This window comes from Geotrypetes seraphini, chromosome 7, assembly GCF_902459505.1.
Source record: "Geotrypetes seraphini chromosome 7, aGeoSer1.1, whole genome shotgun sequence".
Lineage (NCBI taxonomy): Eukaryota > Metazoa > Chordata > Amphibia > Gymnophiona > Dermophiidae > Geotrypetes > Geotrypetes seraphini.
In genome coordinates, this window is record NC_047090.1 from 30,467,083 (window position 1) to 30,487,027 (window position 19,945).

General features: G+C 45.0%; 1 protein-coding gene across 3 annotated transcripts in view; it reads right to left on the reverse strand.

The window, feature by feature from the left end:
• The window catches only part of NUDT4 (nudix hydrolase 4), an 80,865-nt gene that overhangs the window by 6,556 nt on the left and 54,364 nt on the right, over positions 1 to 19,945 (reverse strand). For 2 of the 3 annotated variants that reach the window (XM_033951527.1, XM_033951526.1), the window contains one exon: positions 5,899 to 5,983. In XM_033951527.1, coding sequence (XP_033807418.1) covers positions 5,899 to 5,983 — 85 coding nt within the window. Of the gene's footprint in view, positions 1 to 5,898; positions 5,987 to 19,945 lie in introns of all 3 variants that reach the window. The other variant, XM_033951525.1, reaches the window with a different exon arrangement.

A 19,945-nucleotide genomic window follows, 5' to 3' on the forward strand; every position in this document is an offset into this window, starting at 1 on the left:
GTAGACTTGAGTCCTGAATCAGACAAATGAAGAAGGTAATCCCAACATACATCAAAATAATAGAAGGACTAGTCGCACAACAACTGTCCATGTACCTAGAAGCCCACAATATCCTACATCCATCCCAATCCGGATTCAGAACCAACCACAGTACAGAAACCCTTCTGGTATCTCTACTCGACATAGCTCGAAGTCACCTCAGCCAAGGAAACAGACTGCTAATCATCCAATTTGATCTCTCAGCTGCATTCGATCTGGTGGACCACTCCATACTTCTCCAAATACTAGACGCAATAGGAATCTCAGGTAAAGTTCATAACTGGTTCCAAGGCTTCCTTAAAACTAGAACATACAGAGTCAAATCAAAAGACATTCTATCCGAACCATGGTCCAATCCATGCGGAGTACCACAAGGTTCTCCCCTCTCTCCCACACTTTTCAACCTATTCATAGCTTCCCTAGGCACCACCCTGGATGCCCTAAACATTACTTCTTTCAGCTATGCGGACGACATAACCATCCTCCTCCCATTCGACATAAACAACCCAATCTCCTCAGGACGCCTGAAAACTACATTAGAAACAGTGGAAAAATGGATGACAGATCACAAGTTGAAGCTGAACTCTGACAAAACTAAATTCCTACTACTAGAGAAGGACAAAAAACCATCCCTAACAGAACTGGAAGTAAACTCCATCAAGTACCCTATACAGAGCGCCCTCAAAATCCTAGGTATACATCTAGACAGACGCTGCACAATGCAAACACAAATCCAAAAAATCACCCAAAAAGCATTCTTCACAATGCGAAATCTAAGAAAAATCAGAAAATTCTTCAACAAAGAGCAATTCAGGATCATTGTCCAATCCCTTGTGCTAAGTATTGTAGACTATTGCAACAGCCTCTACTTACCTTGCCCGACCAACACGATAAAAAAACTGCAGTCCATCCAGAACACAGCCCTCAGACTCATATACTCACTCAGCAAACACGACCACATTACCAATGCATACCTTGAATCCCACTGGCTACCAATAAAAGCAAGAACACAATTCAAACTCTACTGTCTCATTTTCAAAGTAACCCACGGCACGGCACCCAGTTACCTAATTAACCGTTTTCACCACTACCTCCCACCAAGAAGAAGAAGAACACAGAACCTTTTCACCTACCCTCCACTCAACGGTACTCGTCGTAAGAAACTTTACGACAACCTCCTGGGGACACAAGCAGCTAAAATAGACTCTGACATCTCAAAATTACTGACCAAAACAACAGACATAAAAGAGTTCCGCAAAGAAATAAAAACATTACTGTTCAAAAAATATCTCCCATCACTCTAACCACCACCCAATGAGCTCCCAACCAATGACTTTGGAAATACTCACCTATATCATCTTTTTATCTGTGATCTAGAATGTACTGTAATTTCTTCTACACTACACCCGATATAACCGATCGAGTTGACATGTATTACCTCTGTAAAATGCATTATCTTCTGTTATATGTATTATCTTCTGTAATAAGTATTATCTTCTGTGATATTGTAGTATCATAACTCATTACTGTTCCTGTAACTTTCTCTTATCCTGAAATGTAACTCTACTGGAATGTCCCAGATATTTTCTATATTGTAATCCGCCTAGAACCGCAAGGCACAGGCGGAATAGAAATCCCTAATGTAATGTAATGTAATCCAGAACCAGTGAAATTGAAATGGATTGAGGATCCTAGTTATGAAGAAGACACCAGAAGGAGAAATGAGTCCACTTCTGCTGATAACATTGTTGAGTGGCTGGTTTCCTGGAGGCTTCTAGAATAAGTCTCACTTACTGAGAGAGGCGAAGTTCAGTGGCGTTCAGCCCGAGAGATACCAAGCTGTCAGGTGTAGAGACTGGGATGTAGAAGTGCACCTTGACTCTGCATAAGAAGAGATGGAAATAGCTGCAAAGGCATTGGCTCCCTGGCACTGAGCTGAAGTGGAAGGGAGAACCAAGGCTGCCTGGGCCACCAAGGAGCTATGAGAATCATGATGGCGGCCTCCTGCCTGACTTTGACAAGAGTCTTTAGAATGAGAGGAGTAGGTAGAAATGCGCAGAGAAACTTGTGTGTCCAATCCAGTAGAAATGCATCTGCCTCCAGACAGTGAGGTGAGTAAAGTCTGGAGCAGAACTGGGGTAACTTGTGGGGAGATACAAAAAAGTCCACTTGAGGAATGCCCCACTGAGCAAAGATGGGATGGAGAGCTGCAGAGTTGAGTGTCCATTCGTGAGGTTGAAGAATTCTGCTGAGTTTGTCTGCTAAGTAATTCTCTTCCCCCTGAGGTAGATGTTCTGGGCAGTCGCCCAAAGCCAGATCTTTTGAGCTTCCTGGCAAAGGAGAGATCCTGTGCCTCCTTGCTCATTTATATAGTACATTGCTACTTGATTGTCTGTGCAAAGCAAAAGGACTTGATTGACTATTAAATGCTGGAAAGCTTTGAGAGCATAAATTGCTCTGAGCTCCAGAAGACTGATGTGAAAGTTCTGCTCTCTGGTGGACCAATGACCTTGCGTCTGAAGACCATCCAGATGTGCCCCCCAGGCATAAGTAGACGCATCTGTGGTCAAATCTTTTTGACCAGGAAGCATGTGAAAAAACAGACCTCTGGAGAGATTGGACGAAATCATCCACCACTGCAGCGACTGTCAGAGACGATGTCACAGAAATATATCGTGAAAGAGGATCTGTCATTTGGGACCATTGAGAGGCTAAAGCCCATTGAGGTGTTCTGAGATGGAGCCTCACCAGAGGAGTCACGTGGACCGTAGATGCCATATGACCCAGAAGAACCATCATTCGCCTGGCTGATATGGATTGGAGCTGGTCCACTTGATGACAAAACTGAATCAGAGCATCCTGATGATTTTGAGGAAGGACTGCTCTTATTGGGGTGGGCAGACTAGATGGACCGTGGCCCTTATCTGCCGTCTATTTCTATGTTTCTATTTGAGTAGTCTCAAGAAGTGCTCCTATAAATTAAAGGCTTTGAGACGGAAGAAGTTGTCACTTGGGGAAGTTGATATTAAATCCCAAGTTCTGGAGAAACAAGATGGTGCGATTGGTCGCTAGAACAACATCTTGACGTGAAGGGTCTTTGATGAGCCAATCATCTAGATAGGGAAAAACTTGAAGACCCTGAGATCTCAAGGCCGCTGCTACCACAACCAGACACTTCGTGAAGACTCTGGGAGAAGATGTCAGGTCAAATGGTAGAACTTTGTACCGATAGTGGTGACAAGCCACTTGAAATCTGAGATATTTTCGGGAAGCCTGGTGAATTGGAATACGAGTGTAGGCTTCCTTTAGATCCAGAGAGCATAGCCAATTGTTTTGAGCCAAGAGGTGATACAGAGTAGCCAGAGATAGCATTCAAAATTTTTCTCCGACCAGAAACTTGAGAGCTCTGAGATCTAAAATTGGTCGCAGACCTCCTGTCTTTGGTACTAGAAAATAGCAGGAGTAAAACCCTAGGTTTTGTTGATCTATAGAACTTCTTCAATGGCATTGAGAAGAAGGGCTTGAACCTCCTGAAGAAGAAGAGAGGACAGACAAGGGTTGAAAGCAGACTCTTGAAGGATGATTTGGAGGAAGGGCAGTGAAATGTAGAGTAGCCCTCTCGAATGATTTGCAGCACCCAAAGAAAACAAATAACAATGAAAAAAAACCAGGAAGGCAGGAAGGCAAGGAAAGACTTCAACGGCCACTGAAAAATGTGACTTCTTAGCTCCGTGAAAAACTAAAGAACTGAGGGACCGAGCGCCTACATCGGGCTTGAAGGCACTCACGCATGCGCAGTGAGGTGAGGGCTATCGCAAACTTTCTGAAATCTTAAAAGTGGCGTGCACTTTTGAAGTGTCCACACTGGAGCTCCATCAGTGATGTCACCCACGTGCGAGAATATGCTGCCTGCTTGTCCTGGGATAATCATCACATCATACTCCACTGGTATTACCTTTAGCTGGCAAGATGAATAGGGCTGGAAGCCCTTACCTGCTGTTGCTTCCTCAAAAATGGTCCAGGGAAAAGAAAAGGGAAGAATATCATACCTTAAATGAATAAATGGTCCTGGTATAGACAATGAAAAGCACTTTTTATATTTACTTTTTTCAATCATTTCAATCTTGCAAGTAAATTAATGAGGACATTAAAATCACTTATGATTGGATTCAGAGGTCAAAATACGGTGAATACTTTTCAAACATTTTACAAACTGAGAAAGCAATCATTTCTTTCAACAGAACTATTTTTAGGACGTCATAAAAAGGAGGTATTACAGCTTTACGGTACATTTCAGCATAGAAGACATCTGCTGACGATGACTCCGTATGCTGATCGAGTGCGGGGCCTTGAGTACCTGCTCACGCTCAAGGCCTGGCGGCTCCCACATTCTCCAAGAATCTCGAATCTTGGAGGGGGAAAGAGCCGGCAGACCTCAAATATGCACAGATGCTCAAAGCCCCCCACTGGTTCAACATATAGCATATCGCCAGCAGTAGCACCCATGGGTGTATGGAAGTCAACGGCTCGGGGGGGGGGGAGAATGGAGGTCACTGGCTCCCGCGGATGGGATGGGCGAGCAGCTCCATGCATGTAGGTTGGTGGCTCTGGGGGTGGGCAGGTCAGTGCATGGAGGTCAGCGGATCTGCGGCAGTGCCACCAGGAGTGTATGGATGTCAGCAGCTCAAGCGAGTAGTGTGAAGCATGTGCCATAGCCCGACAGCGGAAGCAGAAGCAGAGATCAGCTGGTGTGCTGATTGATGCACGTGCACGCAAGAGAGTCTAGTAGAGGAGCGGAGTAGAATTGGTCAGGCCTCTGACAGTACAGCAGAGATTAACAAGCACCAGATGAAATGAGACTTTTTGGTGCACATGGCCCTGGAGCTGAGGGAGTGTTGAGCGCCCAAGTACTGATTCGAGACTTGCTCTACACCCACAACGATTTTAAAACTGTTAAAACCATTCCAGAAAGGATATGCTCATTTTGTTTTCAGTGTTTGGGTCTGGATAGCTACATGCCACGGAGGTTGGTGGCTCCGGCCTGTACATAGAGATCAACGGATTGGCGGCAGCAACATCAATAGTGTATGGAAGTCAGCAACTGGAGGCATGTACCATATTTTGGATAGCAGCTCTGTGTGTGTTGGGGAACAGGAGGAGTACAGCTGTGCCGGCTCGAATATCTAATCTAATCCAATATTTGTGTGTCACACACACCTAAACAGGCTCTAGGTGACTTGAGGAAGGAAGGGAAGTAGGGTAGGGAGGGAAGCTGGAGCGGAAGGGGGACAGGAAACTAAGATCCTAGGCAAATTAAGTAAAGGATAGGTGCTTATGATGATCCTATACAGGAATATAAACTGAGACCCCCATTTTTTTGCCCCAAAAATCTCAGTTTATATTCAAGTATATATGGCACTTAGTTTTGTGCAGAACTAAGTCTAATCTAATCTTCTATTTGTGCGTCACTCATACCTATACAGGCTCTAGGTGACTTGAAGAGATGGGAGAGGATGCAGAGGGATGGGAGGAGAGGGAAGAGAGCAGGGAGGTGGATAGGTAAGAAGGGAGAGAGGAAGTGGGAGGGAAAGGGGATGGGTAAAAGAGGGGAGAGGATATCAATTTAATATGAGCCCCATCCTGCACCAATGAATGCACAGTTCCTGCAAGTGATTTTTTTTGGGGGGAGGGGGTTGAGAGGGTGCTATGCCGGTCCTTTCAGCACCAGTTAAACAATTAAAAATGCAAGATTTAAGAAAGTATGCCACCATGTTTGTCAGCTATTTTTGAAAAAACTTCCACTGGAAACCAAGGACAATGATAAAAGTTTATCCATAAGAAACACACAGGTAAGCTTACCTATGGTAACAGAATCCTCCCAGTCATCCAATATTTCAGTGACTGTAAGTACATAAACATAGGTCCTATGCTTCCGATCTTGGTTCTGCTTAAAATATAAAGAAATTTCAGTTCATATGGAAAAATATTTCAATAAGATAAAGTCTTTCTAAAATTAATGGAAAATTAGGCTTATACCTTCAATAATCTTCTGTTAGTCCCTGGAGGATTCCATACGCTAGGTGTTCAATCCCAACCCGCAGTCCGGGTGTTGAAGAAATCCACATATTTTCTGAACACATGCTCCACCCCCTCAGTCTGAGAGTTAGCAAACAATCTTAGTTCAGTCCCAAAGCCAATCACATACCTGCAAATCCAGGACAAGGGGGGTACGGGGGAGAATCTCCATCAACAAAAGCAATTCATGAACTGGTTTGCTTTGCAAAATATTAACAAGTGATAAACAGGCACAAAGGTAACTCAGAAAAACTGAGGAACAATGTATCACTAACCTGCAGTGTGCAGCGAGCACTCGAAGAAAGACCTTCGGTAATGTGTATACTCACAGAACTCCCAACAGGATCTGCCAACTGGCTAGAAAAACTTCAAGCCTGTAATGAAAGTGACTGAGGCAAAAAGGAGCAGGCTACTTCAAACAACCGAGTGAAGACAGAGAGGGCGGGTCATATGGAATCCTCCAGGGACTAACAGAAAGAGGATTATCGAAGGAATAAACCTAATCTTGCATTCTGTTACACCCCTTCCAGATTCCATATCCTAGGTGATGTACCAAAGCTACGGAGGGACAGAAGAGTCTGCCCTCAAACCTGAGGTCCTGAAAAATGGCATCAGAACACACTACCACAACAACTTGGTAAAACCAGGCAAAGATATAAAGAAAGGACCAAGAAACCGCTCTGTAAATTTCAACAGATAAATCATGCGAGATGCCCCTCCTCCCCCCTCCTCCCCCCCCGATGCAGCCACACTTCTTGTCAAATGCTGTAAACAAGATCTGTGGCTGCATGCTGCAGGTGACAGAAGTCATGGAAATGGCCATTCTATTCCATTGAATGATTTGAGGACTTGGATCCCAGCCTACAACAGTGAGGCACAGTAGTAAGGACAAAAAAGGTGATCAGACAGCCTGAACTCAATTATCCTTTCCAAATAAGGGAGCAAGACCCTGTGGACATCCAAGGTGCAAAGACTGATCTGTGCATGCCGAACCTGTTGGATGAAATGCCAGCAACCTAACCTCCTAATTGACTTGGAAAGCTGAAATCACCTGTGGCAAGGAGGAAAGTACAGTACGGAAGGAAATACCTGTGTCCAAAACACAGAGAAAGAGTTCCCTGCACGAAAGAGCAGAACCTCCACAATACACAGTGCTGAGACAACAGTGACCAGAAAAACAGTCTTAATCGTTAGGTCCAGAAGAAATTCATCCTTTAGTTGTTCAAAAGGTGCCTCAGTAAGGCCCTGTAAAATGATGTTAAGATTCCACGAAGGGAAAGGCAGACGCAAGGGAGGACGCAGATGAAGCGCTCCCCTCGTACACCTGGTCATATCAGAAAGAGCATTACGTGAACTAGTGACTCAGAGCGCTCAAACACACACACAAATACTGCAACCTGAACTCATGGAGGCCACTTCCAGACTTGTGTCTAAACCCTCCAAAAGGAAAGCCATACCGTAAGATCAAAACGCCGAGGGTTCTCCATGTACACCAGTCCTTGACTGAAGATAATCGATGAAAAGGAAGCCGGAACTTCTCGTCCTGCTAAAGATGTACGATAACCACATTTCACGGACAGCAAGGCAAATCCGGAGCCACTAGACCGGTTATGTGTCATTGTCCAACAGAAAACCTGACCAACAAGAGGCTACGGAGGGATCATCATACAGCAACTCATGAGCCAGTCAGGGACAAACCAAGGCATCCGGCCCTAGCTTCCACACTGTTTGTCGACTGAAAAGGTGCTCAGCCTTCGAGATCTCTGCTGAAGTCAAGACCACCTTCTGTGGCAAACCCTAGCTCTTGTAAGAGCAGACAGAATGGCTCCTGTGAGAGGAACCATGCTCCTGAGACCAAGAACTGTCAGCTGAGGAAGACTGCTGGAACGCTGTTGATTCCGGTCCCACGGGCCGCCAAGAAAGACAGAAGAAGCTCTTCAGCCCAATAGAATGTTGCTGATCTTTCTGGCCCAAGAGAGAGCACTAGAGCTCCTTTGTTATGTACGTACGCCACCGATGTGGTGTTGTCGGAGAAACTTGCATCACTGATCCTTTAAGAAGGGCTGGAGAGCAAATAGCATCAGCCAAATCACCTGAAGCTTCAGATGATCAGTCAACCAACGTTTCAGACCAGGAGTCCACTGTCCTTGAATGCAGAACCAGAATTTGTTTCCAATTCTCCGAGCCTTTCTGTCACGAGGAAGCATAAGGAGAATCTGCCTAAGCCCCCATTCGCGGACTAGAATAGGTTCCAGCATCCTGAAGCCTAAGAAGCACTGCAGAATATCGCAGACCTTGGACTCTGTTATTGACTTGCCGGAGTCCAGAATAGAGAATTGCGCAGGGACAGAAATCCCACCCGTCCCGGTGAGGAATCCCACCCATCCCCGTGAGGAATCCCTTTGTCCCTACCTGTCCCCGCGAGGAATCCCCTCCATCCCCGCCCGTTCCTATAAACTTCAGAAATAGTTATTTCATTTAATTATGCTACTGAATTAAAGGCTCTAGTAGAGACCCATTTACAAATAAGCAAAAACACTATTAATCTGGAAATATTAATTGGGAAGAATACATACTTTGTAAACGGGTTTCTACCAGAGCCTCTAATGTAAATATAAAATATAAATACTCGGCTGATGAGAACCCCCAATCTGTCAGCTGAGGACTTCCTTTGCAGTTGGCCGGGGGTCCCTTTTGCCAAGCTTAGCAGACAGCAGTAGCATCCCTGAGTCACAGATGCTGGCACCTCAGTGGCTCATGGATGTTGCCAGCGACTGCTGTGCTTGGTGGAGGGGAGTTCTGGCCGTCTCTAGAGGAGGTCCTCTGCTGGCGGTGCTTGGGGATCCCCACCAGTCACAGCAAGGGTCAGCAAGAACTTCAGCACTGTAGAAATAAAAACAGAAATGCATTTCCTTTTCTTTTGAACATAATATAAAGACATCTGCTATATACATTTCCCAAAGCTAACATATTTTAGTCAATAAATTCCTTTTTACCTTTGTTGTCTGGAGACTTATTTTTTCATAAAGTTGGTCCCAGTTTCTTTTTTCCGCTTTCCCATCTTCTGTAAATTCTTCTGTTGCTGTCCATTGGTTCCTCCTACCATGGTCCAGCATTTATCCCTTTCTCATCTTTTGTGCCTGCCCACAAGCCCCATGCCCAACATTTCTCCTTCTATCACCCCTCTCCAGCACCATGCCACATCTCTTCCTCCATTCCCTTCACCACTATGTCCAACATTCCTCCCCCTTGCATCCATTTCAATCTGTCCCACTGTTCCCTTTCCACCACAATATTTCTCCCTCTCATCTGTACCTCACTCCCTCCCTATGACCAAAAATTCTCCTTTCTTCCATGCCCCATGTACACAACCATCTCTTTCCCTCCCTTCCTCTCTCCCAAGTTCATGTCTTCTGTGTCCAAAAATACATTCCCTCCCCCCTTTTGTGTCCCTTTTGTCTACCAGCCCTCATCTGCAAGCAAATTACCTTAGCAACTTTCTCAGCCAAATGGAGCTCAAGCCGCGAGGCTCGTCTTCTTTTTCCTACCTGCCCTGCCGCAGCACACAAAGCCGACCGGAAGTCTTCCCCGATGTCAGTGCTGACGTCGGAGCGACAGCTTTGCTTAAACCCTCCCTCCAACATCAGCGCTGACATCGGGGAAGATTTCCGGTCGGCTATGTGTGCTGCAGAAGGGCAGGTAGGAAAAAGAAGACGAGCCTCGCGGCTCGAGTTGTATCGAACCCTGCATAATCCCCGCGACCTTAGGAGGCGTCCCCACAGGATCCCTGCGACCCTAGATGGTGTCCCCACGGGATCCCCTTGACCCGAAGGTGGACAGGTGGGGACAGAAGTATTCCTCACGGGGACGGGTGGGATTTTGGCGGGGACAGGTGGGATTTCTGTCCCCACGCAACTCTCTACTTTCATTTGAAAGGAAACTGCAATGAGAGGGCATAGGATGAGGTTAATAGGCGATAGGCTCCGGTGTAATCTAAGGAAATATTTTTTTACAGAAAGGGTAGTAGATGCATGGAACAGTCTCCCGGAAGAGGTGGTGGAAACAGAGACTGTCTGAATTCAAGAGGGCTTGGAATAGGCACATGGGATTTCTCAGAGAGAGAAAGATAATGGCTACTGTGGACGGAAAGACTAGATGGGCCATTTGGCCTTTATCTGCCATCATGTTTCTATGATTCAGCTTTTCTCTTTCCTTCTCTCTCTTTTCCTCCCTGCAGGTACTGCACCTCTCCCCCTTCCCATTAGTCCAACACCTCTAACCCCTCCCTTAAGTGCCCAGGTGTGGGTCTAGCACCTCTCCCTTCACTACAGCTCCATTCCACCCACCACATGGGCCCAGCACCTGTTTCCCTTCCCCCCAATTCCTAGACCAGATCCAGCAACTGTCTCCCTTCGCGTTAGCTCCAGCTGATCCACATCCAGCAGCCCAAGCGACTCCCTCCTCCCTTCATGGGTACAGTAACATTCCCCCATCGTGAGTCCCCCCCTCCCTCTTGCAGGTCCAACAGCCCCCCCTTTCCCGAAAGCTAGTGGCAACCCCCCAAAAAAAACCAACAACAAAAAACAAACAAACTGCGATTCTCCTGGTTGGGTCGGCCCCTTCATGTCTCCTGAGGCAGGCCTACCAGCCTGTTAAACACTTCCTACATGCAGGGCTGCTCCGACCAGAACCTTCTTGCCACCAAGTCCCTCCTTCTGATGTAACTTCTGGCCGACCCATCCAGGAGAGTCGCGGGCTGGTTTGTTTTTGCCACAGGCCACTGGGAGGGTGCAATGGTGGGGGGCTGTTGGACTTGCAAGAGGGAGGGGGCTGTTGCTGCACCCACGAAAGGGAGAGGGGGTCTGCTGGATGTGCAATCGCACCGAGGGCTGCTCCATGGGTCAGTGAATGGCCTTGTCCCCGCGGCAACCAGTCTCCCCCCCCCCATTCTCTAATCCAATGCTCCTGCCCCCTCCCCTGGAACGCTATGGAACGAGGTGCATAGTCACTGATCTGGCACCATCAATATCCATATCCAATAGATTAGGAGCTGGGGAGTGCATCCCAATTGATCCTGAGCCAAATGAAGGGGTTTTTGAGACAGATAGATTTTAAAATCCAAGATGGCCAAGTCACGAATTCTCACCAAAAACTGCAAAAACAAAACTGCAAATAAATAGTGATTTAGAGTCTGGGAAGGAGGGGGACCTAAACCCTACCCACAGAAACTGTGAAAAACAAATGTTTAAAATCGAGCCACTCCTGAAGTTCCCATAGGAAATAATGGAGGTACTTACAGTCTCTATAATGCCTTTGCCAGTCAGCATTTTTTTTTTCCCCTCCACTCAGCTGAATTAAAAAGGACTTTCTGCCTCAGAAACAGATCCAAATGCACAGAATTGAAGATCTTTGGACTGCCAGCCGGCAAGACCAACTACAACCTTCACCCCCACGGATCCTTTGTCAAGCGGTCGGGGGCAGGAAAGGCAGCCTGCGCCTTGAAACCTGGGTGGGTTTCTGTCCAGACACACACACAGCCTGCACTAGAAACCTGTGACTGTCACCGGCTAGCAGATGCCCACGGAAGGCACCCTGGGTATTTGAAGGTGGCACACTGCAAGCTGGCTTCACAGATCCACCAGAGTTACTCTGTGAAGCTTCAGTCCGGGTAGGGGGTCTCAAGGCACTGAAGCCACCAAAATGAACTTTAAGTGAACTTTATGTGAATAAGAAACAGAGCAACTGCAAAAGACTTCTGCTCAGACTGCTTACAGAAATTGAAACCAAGTTTGTTTGCTAACTCTCAGGCTAAGGGGGTGGTACATGTGTTCAGAAAATATGTGGATTTTTGCAAAACTTGGACTGCGGATTGGGATTGAACACCTAGCGTATGGAATCTGGAAGGGACATAACAGAATACAACCATTCATTATCCTTTCTGGAGCTTCTTAAAACTCATATGCATGAACACCATAATGTCCTATTATGGATTGGGAACTGCTTAAAAAATAGAAATAAATCAGGATTAGACAGTCCTCTAAATGGAGAAAAGTGGCATGCCCCAAGGATCTGCACTGGACTGGTGTTTAAGCCCATTTTAAAATTATTTAGAAATAAGGTGGTCAAATTTGCAGAGGACATGGAATTATTCAGGGGTTGTTAAATTGCACGTGGACTGTATGAAATTGCAGGAGAACTTGGAAGCTGAAAAGCAAAGTTACTTACCTTTAGCAGGTGTTATCTGAGAATAGCAGGCAGATATTCTCACAAGTGTGACGTCATCCATGGAGTCCCGGTATGGACAGTCAACAAGTGCACTGTCACTTTAAAAACTTGAAAACCGCCCGCACCACACCAAGTCTGTGCATTCCTGTCAACTAGGGGAAGGAGGGAGGGTTGGGAGAATTTCTGCCTGCTGTCCTTGAATAACACCTGCTACAGGTAAGTAACTTTGCTTTATCTGAGGACAAGCAGGCAATATATTCTCACATGTGGGACTTCCTAGCTGCCAGGATCATGCCTCTTAGAAGAGGATTATTGATAACCACCATGAGCCCGGTGAAACCAACAAGGTTGTAAGGAAATTGGCACCTAAATAGAGAATAAACTTTGTAGAACTGCTTGGCCAAACAAACTATCCTGTCTAGAATAATTATCCAAACAGTAGTGGGATACGAAGGTGTACACTGAAGATCGAGTGGCTGTTTTACAGATGTCCTCAATGGAAGTGGAACTTAGACAGGCTACTGATGTCACCATTGCTTGAATGTTATGTGCAGTGACATGGCCTTCAAGCATCGGCCCAGTCCGAGCATAGCAAAAGGAGATGCAGTCCACCAGCCATGTGGAGATAGTTCTCTTGGTTACAGGAGCTCTAGTCTGTTAGGATTGAATGAGAGGAACAGCCGAGTGAAAGTTCTGTGAGGTTTGGTCCAGTCCAAGTAGTAAGCAAGAGCACATTTACAGTCCAATGTATGGAGTGCAGCTTCACCAGGGTGAGAATGTGGCCTTGGAAAGAAGACCAGGAGAATGATTTACATGAAACTCCAAGATGATCTTCAGGAGGAACTTGGGATGAGTGTGAAGAACTACTCCATCATTGTAGAATATTATATAAAGGTGGATCTGACAAGAGCTTGAACTGAAGTTCACTAACTCAACGTGCAGATGTGATAACTTTTCAAGTAAGATGTTTAAGGGATGAAGTCGAGAGTGGTTCAAACAAGAGGCTTCATCATAGTGGAAAGTACAACATTAAGGTACCAAGTTACCGGAAGCAGCTTGAAGTGGCTTGGTATAAGAACATAAGAATAGCCTTACTGGGTCAAACCAATGGTCCATCAAGCCCAGTAGCCCATTCTCACGGTGGCCAATCCAGGACACTAGTACCTGGCCAAAACCCAAGGAGTAGCAATATTCCATACTACCAATCCAGGGCAAGCAGTGGCTTCACACCTGTCTTTGTCAATAACAGACTATGGACTTTTCCTCCAGGAACTTAGAAACATAGAAATAGACGGCAGATAAGGGCCACGGCCCATCCAGTCTGCCCACCCTAATGACCCTCCCCTACCTTTACTTTGTGAATAGATCCCACGTGTCGATCCCATTTGGCCTTAAAATCAGGCACGCAGCTGGCCTCAATCACCTGAAGTGGAAGACTATTCCAGCGATCAACTACCCTTTCAGTAAAAAAGAACTTCCTGGTGTCACCTCGCAGTTTCCCGCTCCTGATTTTCCACGGATGCCCTCTTGTTGCCGAGGGACCCTTGAAAAAGAAGACATACATCTTCCTCTGCTTGCTTCGATGCGGCCCGTGAGATATTTGAACGTCTCGATCATGTCTCCCCTCTCTCTGCGCTCCTCGAGCGAGTATAGCTGCAATTTTTCTAACCGTTCCTCGTACGGGAGATCCTTGAGTCCCAAGACCATCCGGGTGGCCATTCTCTGGACCGACTCCATCCTCAGCACATCCTTGCGATAATGCAGCCTCCAGAATTGCACACAGTATTCCAAACCTTTCTTAAAACCAGCTAAGCTATCTGCTCTTACCACAACCTCTGGCAATGCGTTCCAGAGCTTAACTATTCTGAGTGAAAAATATATCCTCCTATTGGTTTTAAAAGTATTTCCCTGTAACTTCATCGAGTGTCCCCTAATCCTTGTAGTTTTTGACGGAGTGAAAAATCGATCCACTTGTATCCGTTCTACTCCATTCAGGAGTAAAGACCTTTCATGAATCCGCATACCAGGATGTACAGACAATGGTTTTTTTATACAGTGGTTTATGAAAAGCACCAACAACACTGAGATGAACTCTGACTGAAGCAGTCTTGAGACCAGAGTTAGAAAAGTGTAGAAGATAGCCCGGAACCAAGGGGAGAGAACAAGTGATTGGATCTATCGAATGAAGATTAAAGTGGACTCACTTCAGTCTGGTGTATATGATAGCAACACTGTGTGGAAGGTTTTCTAGAAGCTTACATGATGGCCAACACTGGTGCAGATAATGAGAAAGTATGTATTGGCTGGGAGAGAGATACCTTGCTGTGAGTGCTAAGGAACATAGATTGGGATGTGTCAGCAATGTTGGAAACACTGAAATGAGCTCCCATGCACAGAGTTAGAGGAGGAAAGGGAACCAAGGCTGACATGGCCACCAAGGTGCTCTGAGAATCATGGTGGCTTGATCTTGTTGAAACTTGAGCACAGTCTTCCTGACTACAGGAATTGGGGTGGGTGTGGGGGGGGGGGAAGGAGAAACCTCCCCAAAATACAATAAACAAAAAAAAAACAAAGAAACTTGTTCAGCCAGTTGAGAAAATGTATCAGATTTCAAATGATTTGGAAGATAGACTCTGGAATAGAAGAGTGAAAGGTTGGGTTTTTGGGGTTCTTTTTTTTGGGGGGGGATGGTGAGGTACACAAAAGAGATCCACCTCTGGGGTTCCCCAATCCACAAAGATCTGGCACTGAGTGGTAGAGTTGAGCGACAACTCATTTGACTGCTCAACTTGTCAGCTAAGACATTCTACTTTCCTGCTAGGTAGACTGCTTTCAGGAAAATGTTGCAAAGAATCACCCAAGACCAGATTTGTATCACTTCTTGATAGCTGACAAGACTCTATTCCACTCTGTTGAAGTAATACATGGCTAATTAATTGTCTGTTAGAATCAGCACTACTTTACTGAGGAGGTGATTTTTGGAAGGTGCTTAGAGTATTGCGGCTTGCTTGAAGTTCGAGAAGGTTGATATGAAGAGTTTTCTCGTAAGGAGTCCAGCTGTTTTGAGTCTGGCGGCCATCGAGGTGGGCTACCCACCCGAGCATGGAGGCATCGGTTAACAAAATCTTTTGATGTAGTGACACTTTGATTAGAAGACCCTTAGAAAGATTGTTCGACGATAACCACCACTGAAGTGGCTTTTGGAGGTGTGAGGTCTCAACTTATTTGTTGGTGGCCTGAGAACATTAGGTTGAAAGTGCCCATTGAGGTTCTCTGAGATGTAGATAGGCAAATGGAATTACATTACTGTAGGGGCCATGTGACCGAGGACTCACTACATTTGACATGCTATTATGAAGCAGCAAAAGAAAACTTCCTGACCAAGATTAAATCAGTGTGTCGAGTCTCTCTTGTGGTAAGAAGGCACAAATTTGAATTGTCTACTAGGGCTCCAATAAAGTCCAGAGTTTGGTGTAGGTTCTAGATGATACATCTTGTAGTTCACTGCAAAACCTAGGAATTCTAGTAGAACTGTAGCAGTCATGGATTGGTAAGGGAACACATGAAAGCTTTGTGAACGGAGGAATACAGCTACTACTAACACTTTGTGTAAACTCTGGGTGCCAATGCCAGACCAAATGGAAGCACCTTGTACTGAAAATGGCATGTCCCCACTCAAAAACAGAGTTATTTCCTGTAAGCAGGTAAGATGGAAATATAAGTGTATGCCTCTGAGATTTAGAGAGCAAAGCCAGTCGTTCTCTAATAGTGGTAATTGTGGTAACAAGGTCTTCTCTTTCACCAAATATTTGTTGATAGCTTGGAGTTCTGGAATTGGACAGTCTTTTGGCTTGAGGAAATACTAGAACCCTTGGCCCCTCTCCTGCAGGAAACTTGTTCTATGACAATGAGCTGGAGAAGGGTTGAGAGCTCCAACCGAAAGAGAGTCTTCTGCTGGGAGCTGAAGAGAGACTCTTTTGGAGGAAGGTTCAGAAGATTCTTCTGTAAATGAAGGGCACAGCCCTGACTGATCACTTGAAGGACCCAATGATTTGATGTGATTAAGGATTAGAGTTGATGGTAATGGATGAGTCAAACCTCTTAAGGATAGAGTTTGGGGCAAAGGTTGAGAAATACCAACTATGCTCTCTAGAAGTCAAAAAGGACTGCTGTTGCTTGGATTGAGGTACCACAGAGGTCTTCTGCTATCTGTTGCCTTGGGCACCTTTGAATCACTGACTGACTATCACCCACCGTATCACCTATAAAATCATCTTACTCTGCTTTAAAATTAAACAATCTCATCAACCTTCATTCCTCGACAAACTCCTGATACCTCAATGCTCCTCCCGCACTCTAAGATCCTCTGATCAAAAACTTCTTTTCATCCCCCCTCTAAAAGATTTCTATTATACTCGTAAAACAAATTTTGCCGTAACTGCTCCTACATTATGGAACTCCTTGCCACAATACCTCCGCGACGAACAACAACTTGTTAAATTTAAATCTTGTCTAAAGACTTTCTTATTTCATGACGCTTATAACCGAACCTAGATTTTCTTCTATCCATTTTCTCTCTCTTCTCTTTTATTTCTATTCTCTCTCCTCTTGCAAGCAATTATCACTACAATATGCCCTTACCTTCACGTTTTTCCCTACCCATTCTTCCCTTTTCTTCTTATTAAATGTAACTTTTTCCCCTCCACCCTTACTATCCTCACAGTCAAGTCTGTCTTGTTTTGTCATTCATGTCCCACTTAAATATTTTATCCATTCTTCCCTTTTATCCCCTTTTTTTAAACTATATTGTTAACCGGCCAGATATTTGGTTTATGGTCGGGATATTAAAAATTAATAAACTTGGAAACTTAGGTACAGAAGGCTGGCAATATCTTTGCCTTGGATAAGCAGATCTCCTGGAGGTGCTAGATTATCTCTATGGGTGAGACTAGTGATATTTTGAGTACAAGTAGTCATGCAGTCAGTATGCCTCTTGACTGTGTGGCCTCCTCCATGCGGTCTCCAAATAAATTATCCCCCAAACAGGGTATGTACTGTTGGAAAGCCTGTCTTGAATTTTAGTGTCGAGATCTGAGATTCTCAGCCAGGCTCATTTTCATGTGGCTATGGAGATTGCAGAGATGTGAGAAGCAATATCAAAAGTATCAAACCTAGATTATACCATGTACTTCCTGGTTTCCTGTAGATCATGCATGGAGATGCTGAAAAGAAGAGGTGCTCCAATGGAATATACTGATCAGAGACATTTTTTGTATGAGACTTTAGATAGAATGTCATATAAATAGTTCAGGATTCTGTTTGCTAGCATGGAGCCCTGAAACAAAACACTGGTCAAACTTATCCAGAGTTCTGCTGGCATAAGTCCTGGAACTATGAGCTTTTTTCAAGTCATACTGCCACTGTATCGTGCTATGGTGCGCCCGCACCTGGAGTGTTCAATTCTGGTCGCCGTACCTCAAGAACGACATGGAGGTACTTGAGAGAGTTCAAAGAAGAGCAACTAAGCTAATAAAGGGTATGGAGGACCTCTCATACACTGACAGACTGAAAAGGCTAGGGCTTTTCTCCCTGGAAAAGCGGAGACTTAGAGGAGACATGATAGAAACCTTCAAGATCATGAAGGGCATAGAAAAAATAGACAGGGACAGATTTTTCAAATTAAAGGGATCAACAAGTACAAGGGGGCACTCAGAGAAATTGAAAGGGGAGAAGTTTAGAACAAACGCTAGGAAGTTCTTTTTCACACAGAGGGTGGTGGATACATGGAACACGCTACCGGAGGATGTGATAAACAGGAGCACGCTACAGGGGTTCAAAGAAGCTTTGGATAGGTACTTGGAAGACAAAGGGATTGAGGGGTACAGATAAAAGTAGAGGTAGATTATAGGGATGGGATTAGAGGTAAGTTATAAAATTAATCAGGGATCACTGTTCAGGCACTAGGCCTGATGGGCCGCCGCGGGAGCAGGCAGCTGAGCAAGATGGACCTCTGGTCTGACTCAGCGGGGGCAACTTCTTATGTTCTTAAGGTAGACTCCATTACCAAAGACTAGTGGTGTAACTGTAGTTTGTCAAAACCAGGACTGAATTTGGTAAAGTGTGTCCAACTTTCATGGAGATACTGGGGCATGAAGTGGAGATTTCTAATTTTTAAAATAAGGCTTTCTTCATGAGGTTGTGCAGTCTACAGGCTGCTCTTTTTAATCAAGTGCATCATAAGTTCTGCCCGAGGCTCAGTTTCAGACTCTATATTTACTGGGAGTGCTTGTCCCATCTGTCTGATGTACTTAGTAAAAAAAGACAGTCTCTCTAGGGGTGATCTTCTACGAGGCAGAGGAGATGGGTCTGAAGATATTCCATATGACTCATCTGCAAACAACTCTGGATAGTCACTGGAGGAAAGCAGAGATAAGTCAGAATCATAGCTCTCAACATCCAGTCCTGCAGATTGAAAATGATAGAAGTAGACGCTGCTGATGCTATTGGTACCGATGTCGATGCTGGAGTGGCTGGATGTTGAGCATCAGCATCTGAGTCTCCAGCCATTCTCAATGAAGATGGCCCACAAGCTTTTCATATTGTTGTTATTTCCTGGCTTTTAGCAACCTTTCTTGCAATTTAGAGCAGAGCGGGCAGAAAATATCAGTTTTCAGGACCTAGGCACTAGACAAACCAGTTGTGTGGGTCTCTGCCTGAAGTGGTCCTATTATAATGAGTGCACCGTTCAAAATCGCTAGGAGCCTTGGACATCGAAGGAAAACACACTGACATAAGGATCAAGGTACTCAATGGTCTAGGGAGGTCGAGTAGATGGCAGACTGAAAAAGGTTTGATACGCCTAGCCTGAAGACAGGCTGAAGAGCACCCTAAGGCCCAAAACAAAAGGTGGTGAAAAATAAAATTTTTTATAAACCCAATATAAAAGGAAAGGCACATAAAATGCGTACAAAAGATATATACAAAATATGAACACAAAAAAAGATGCTAAAAATAGACAAGTTTGACGCACTGAGAGAAACTCAAAGGAATGGCTTCTCAGCTCCCTGGAAAATTGAAAATGGATGGTTCCATGAGCCAGTTTCAGGTGGGAAGGCACAGGTATGGGCGGTCTTCAAGTTTTAAAAAAGACAGTGCACTTGTTGACTGTCCGAACTGGGTCTCCATGGATGACATCACCTTATGTGAGAATATCTGCCTACTTACTTATACTCACAAAACCAGGTTTCTAAAATGTTCAAATTTAAAATTTTTCATCTGCCAAGTGCAAAATGATATACACTTCTCCCTCCGTATTCGCGGTTTCAGCATTTGGGTGTTTCGATTATTCATGGTTTTTAGCTTGCTGGCTCCTCCCCCAAATTACATCAGCTTGTATAGAGAAATCGCCGATTCCAAGGATTTACAGAAAAAAATTGCTGATTCCCAGCGCTTTCTTCACAGTGTTTTGCCTCTCCTTCAGGAACATGCCAAGTCTCCCACCATGTTATTCGTGGTTTCACCATATTCACGATGGTTTTTAATAGAAAATAGTGAACAACATATGAAAAAGTTATTCGTGGTTTTTCTGTATTTGCGTTTCTGTTAA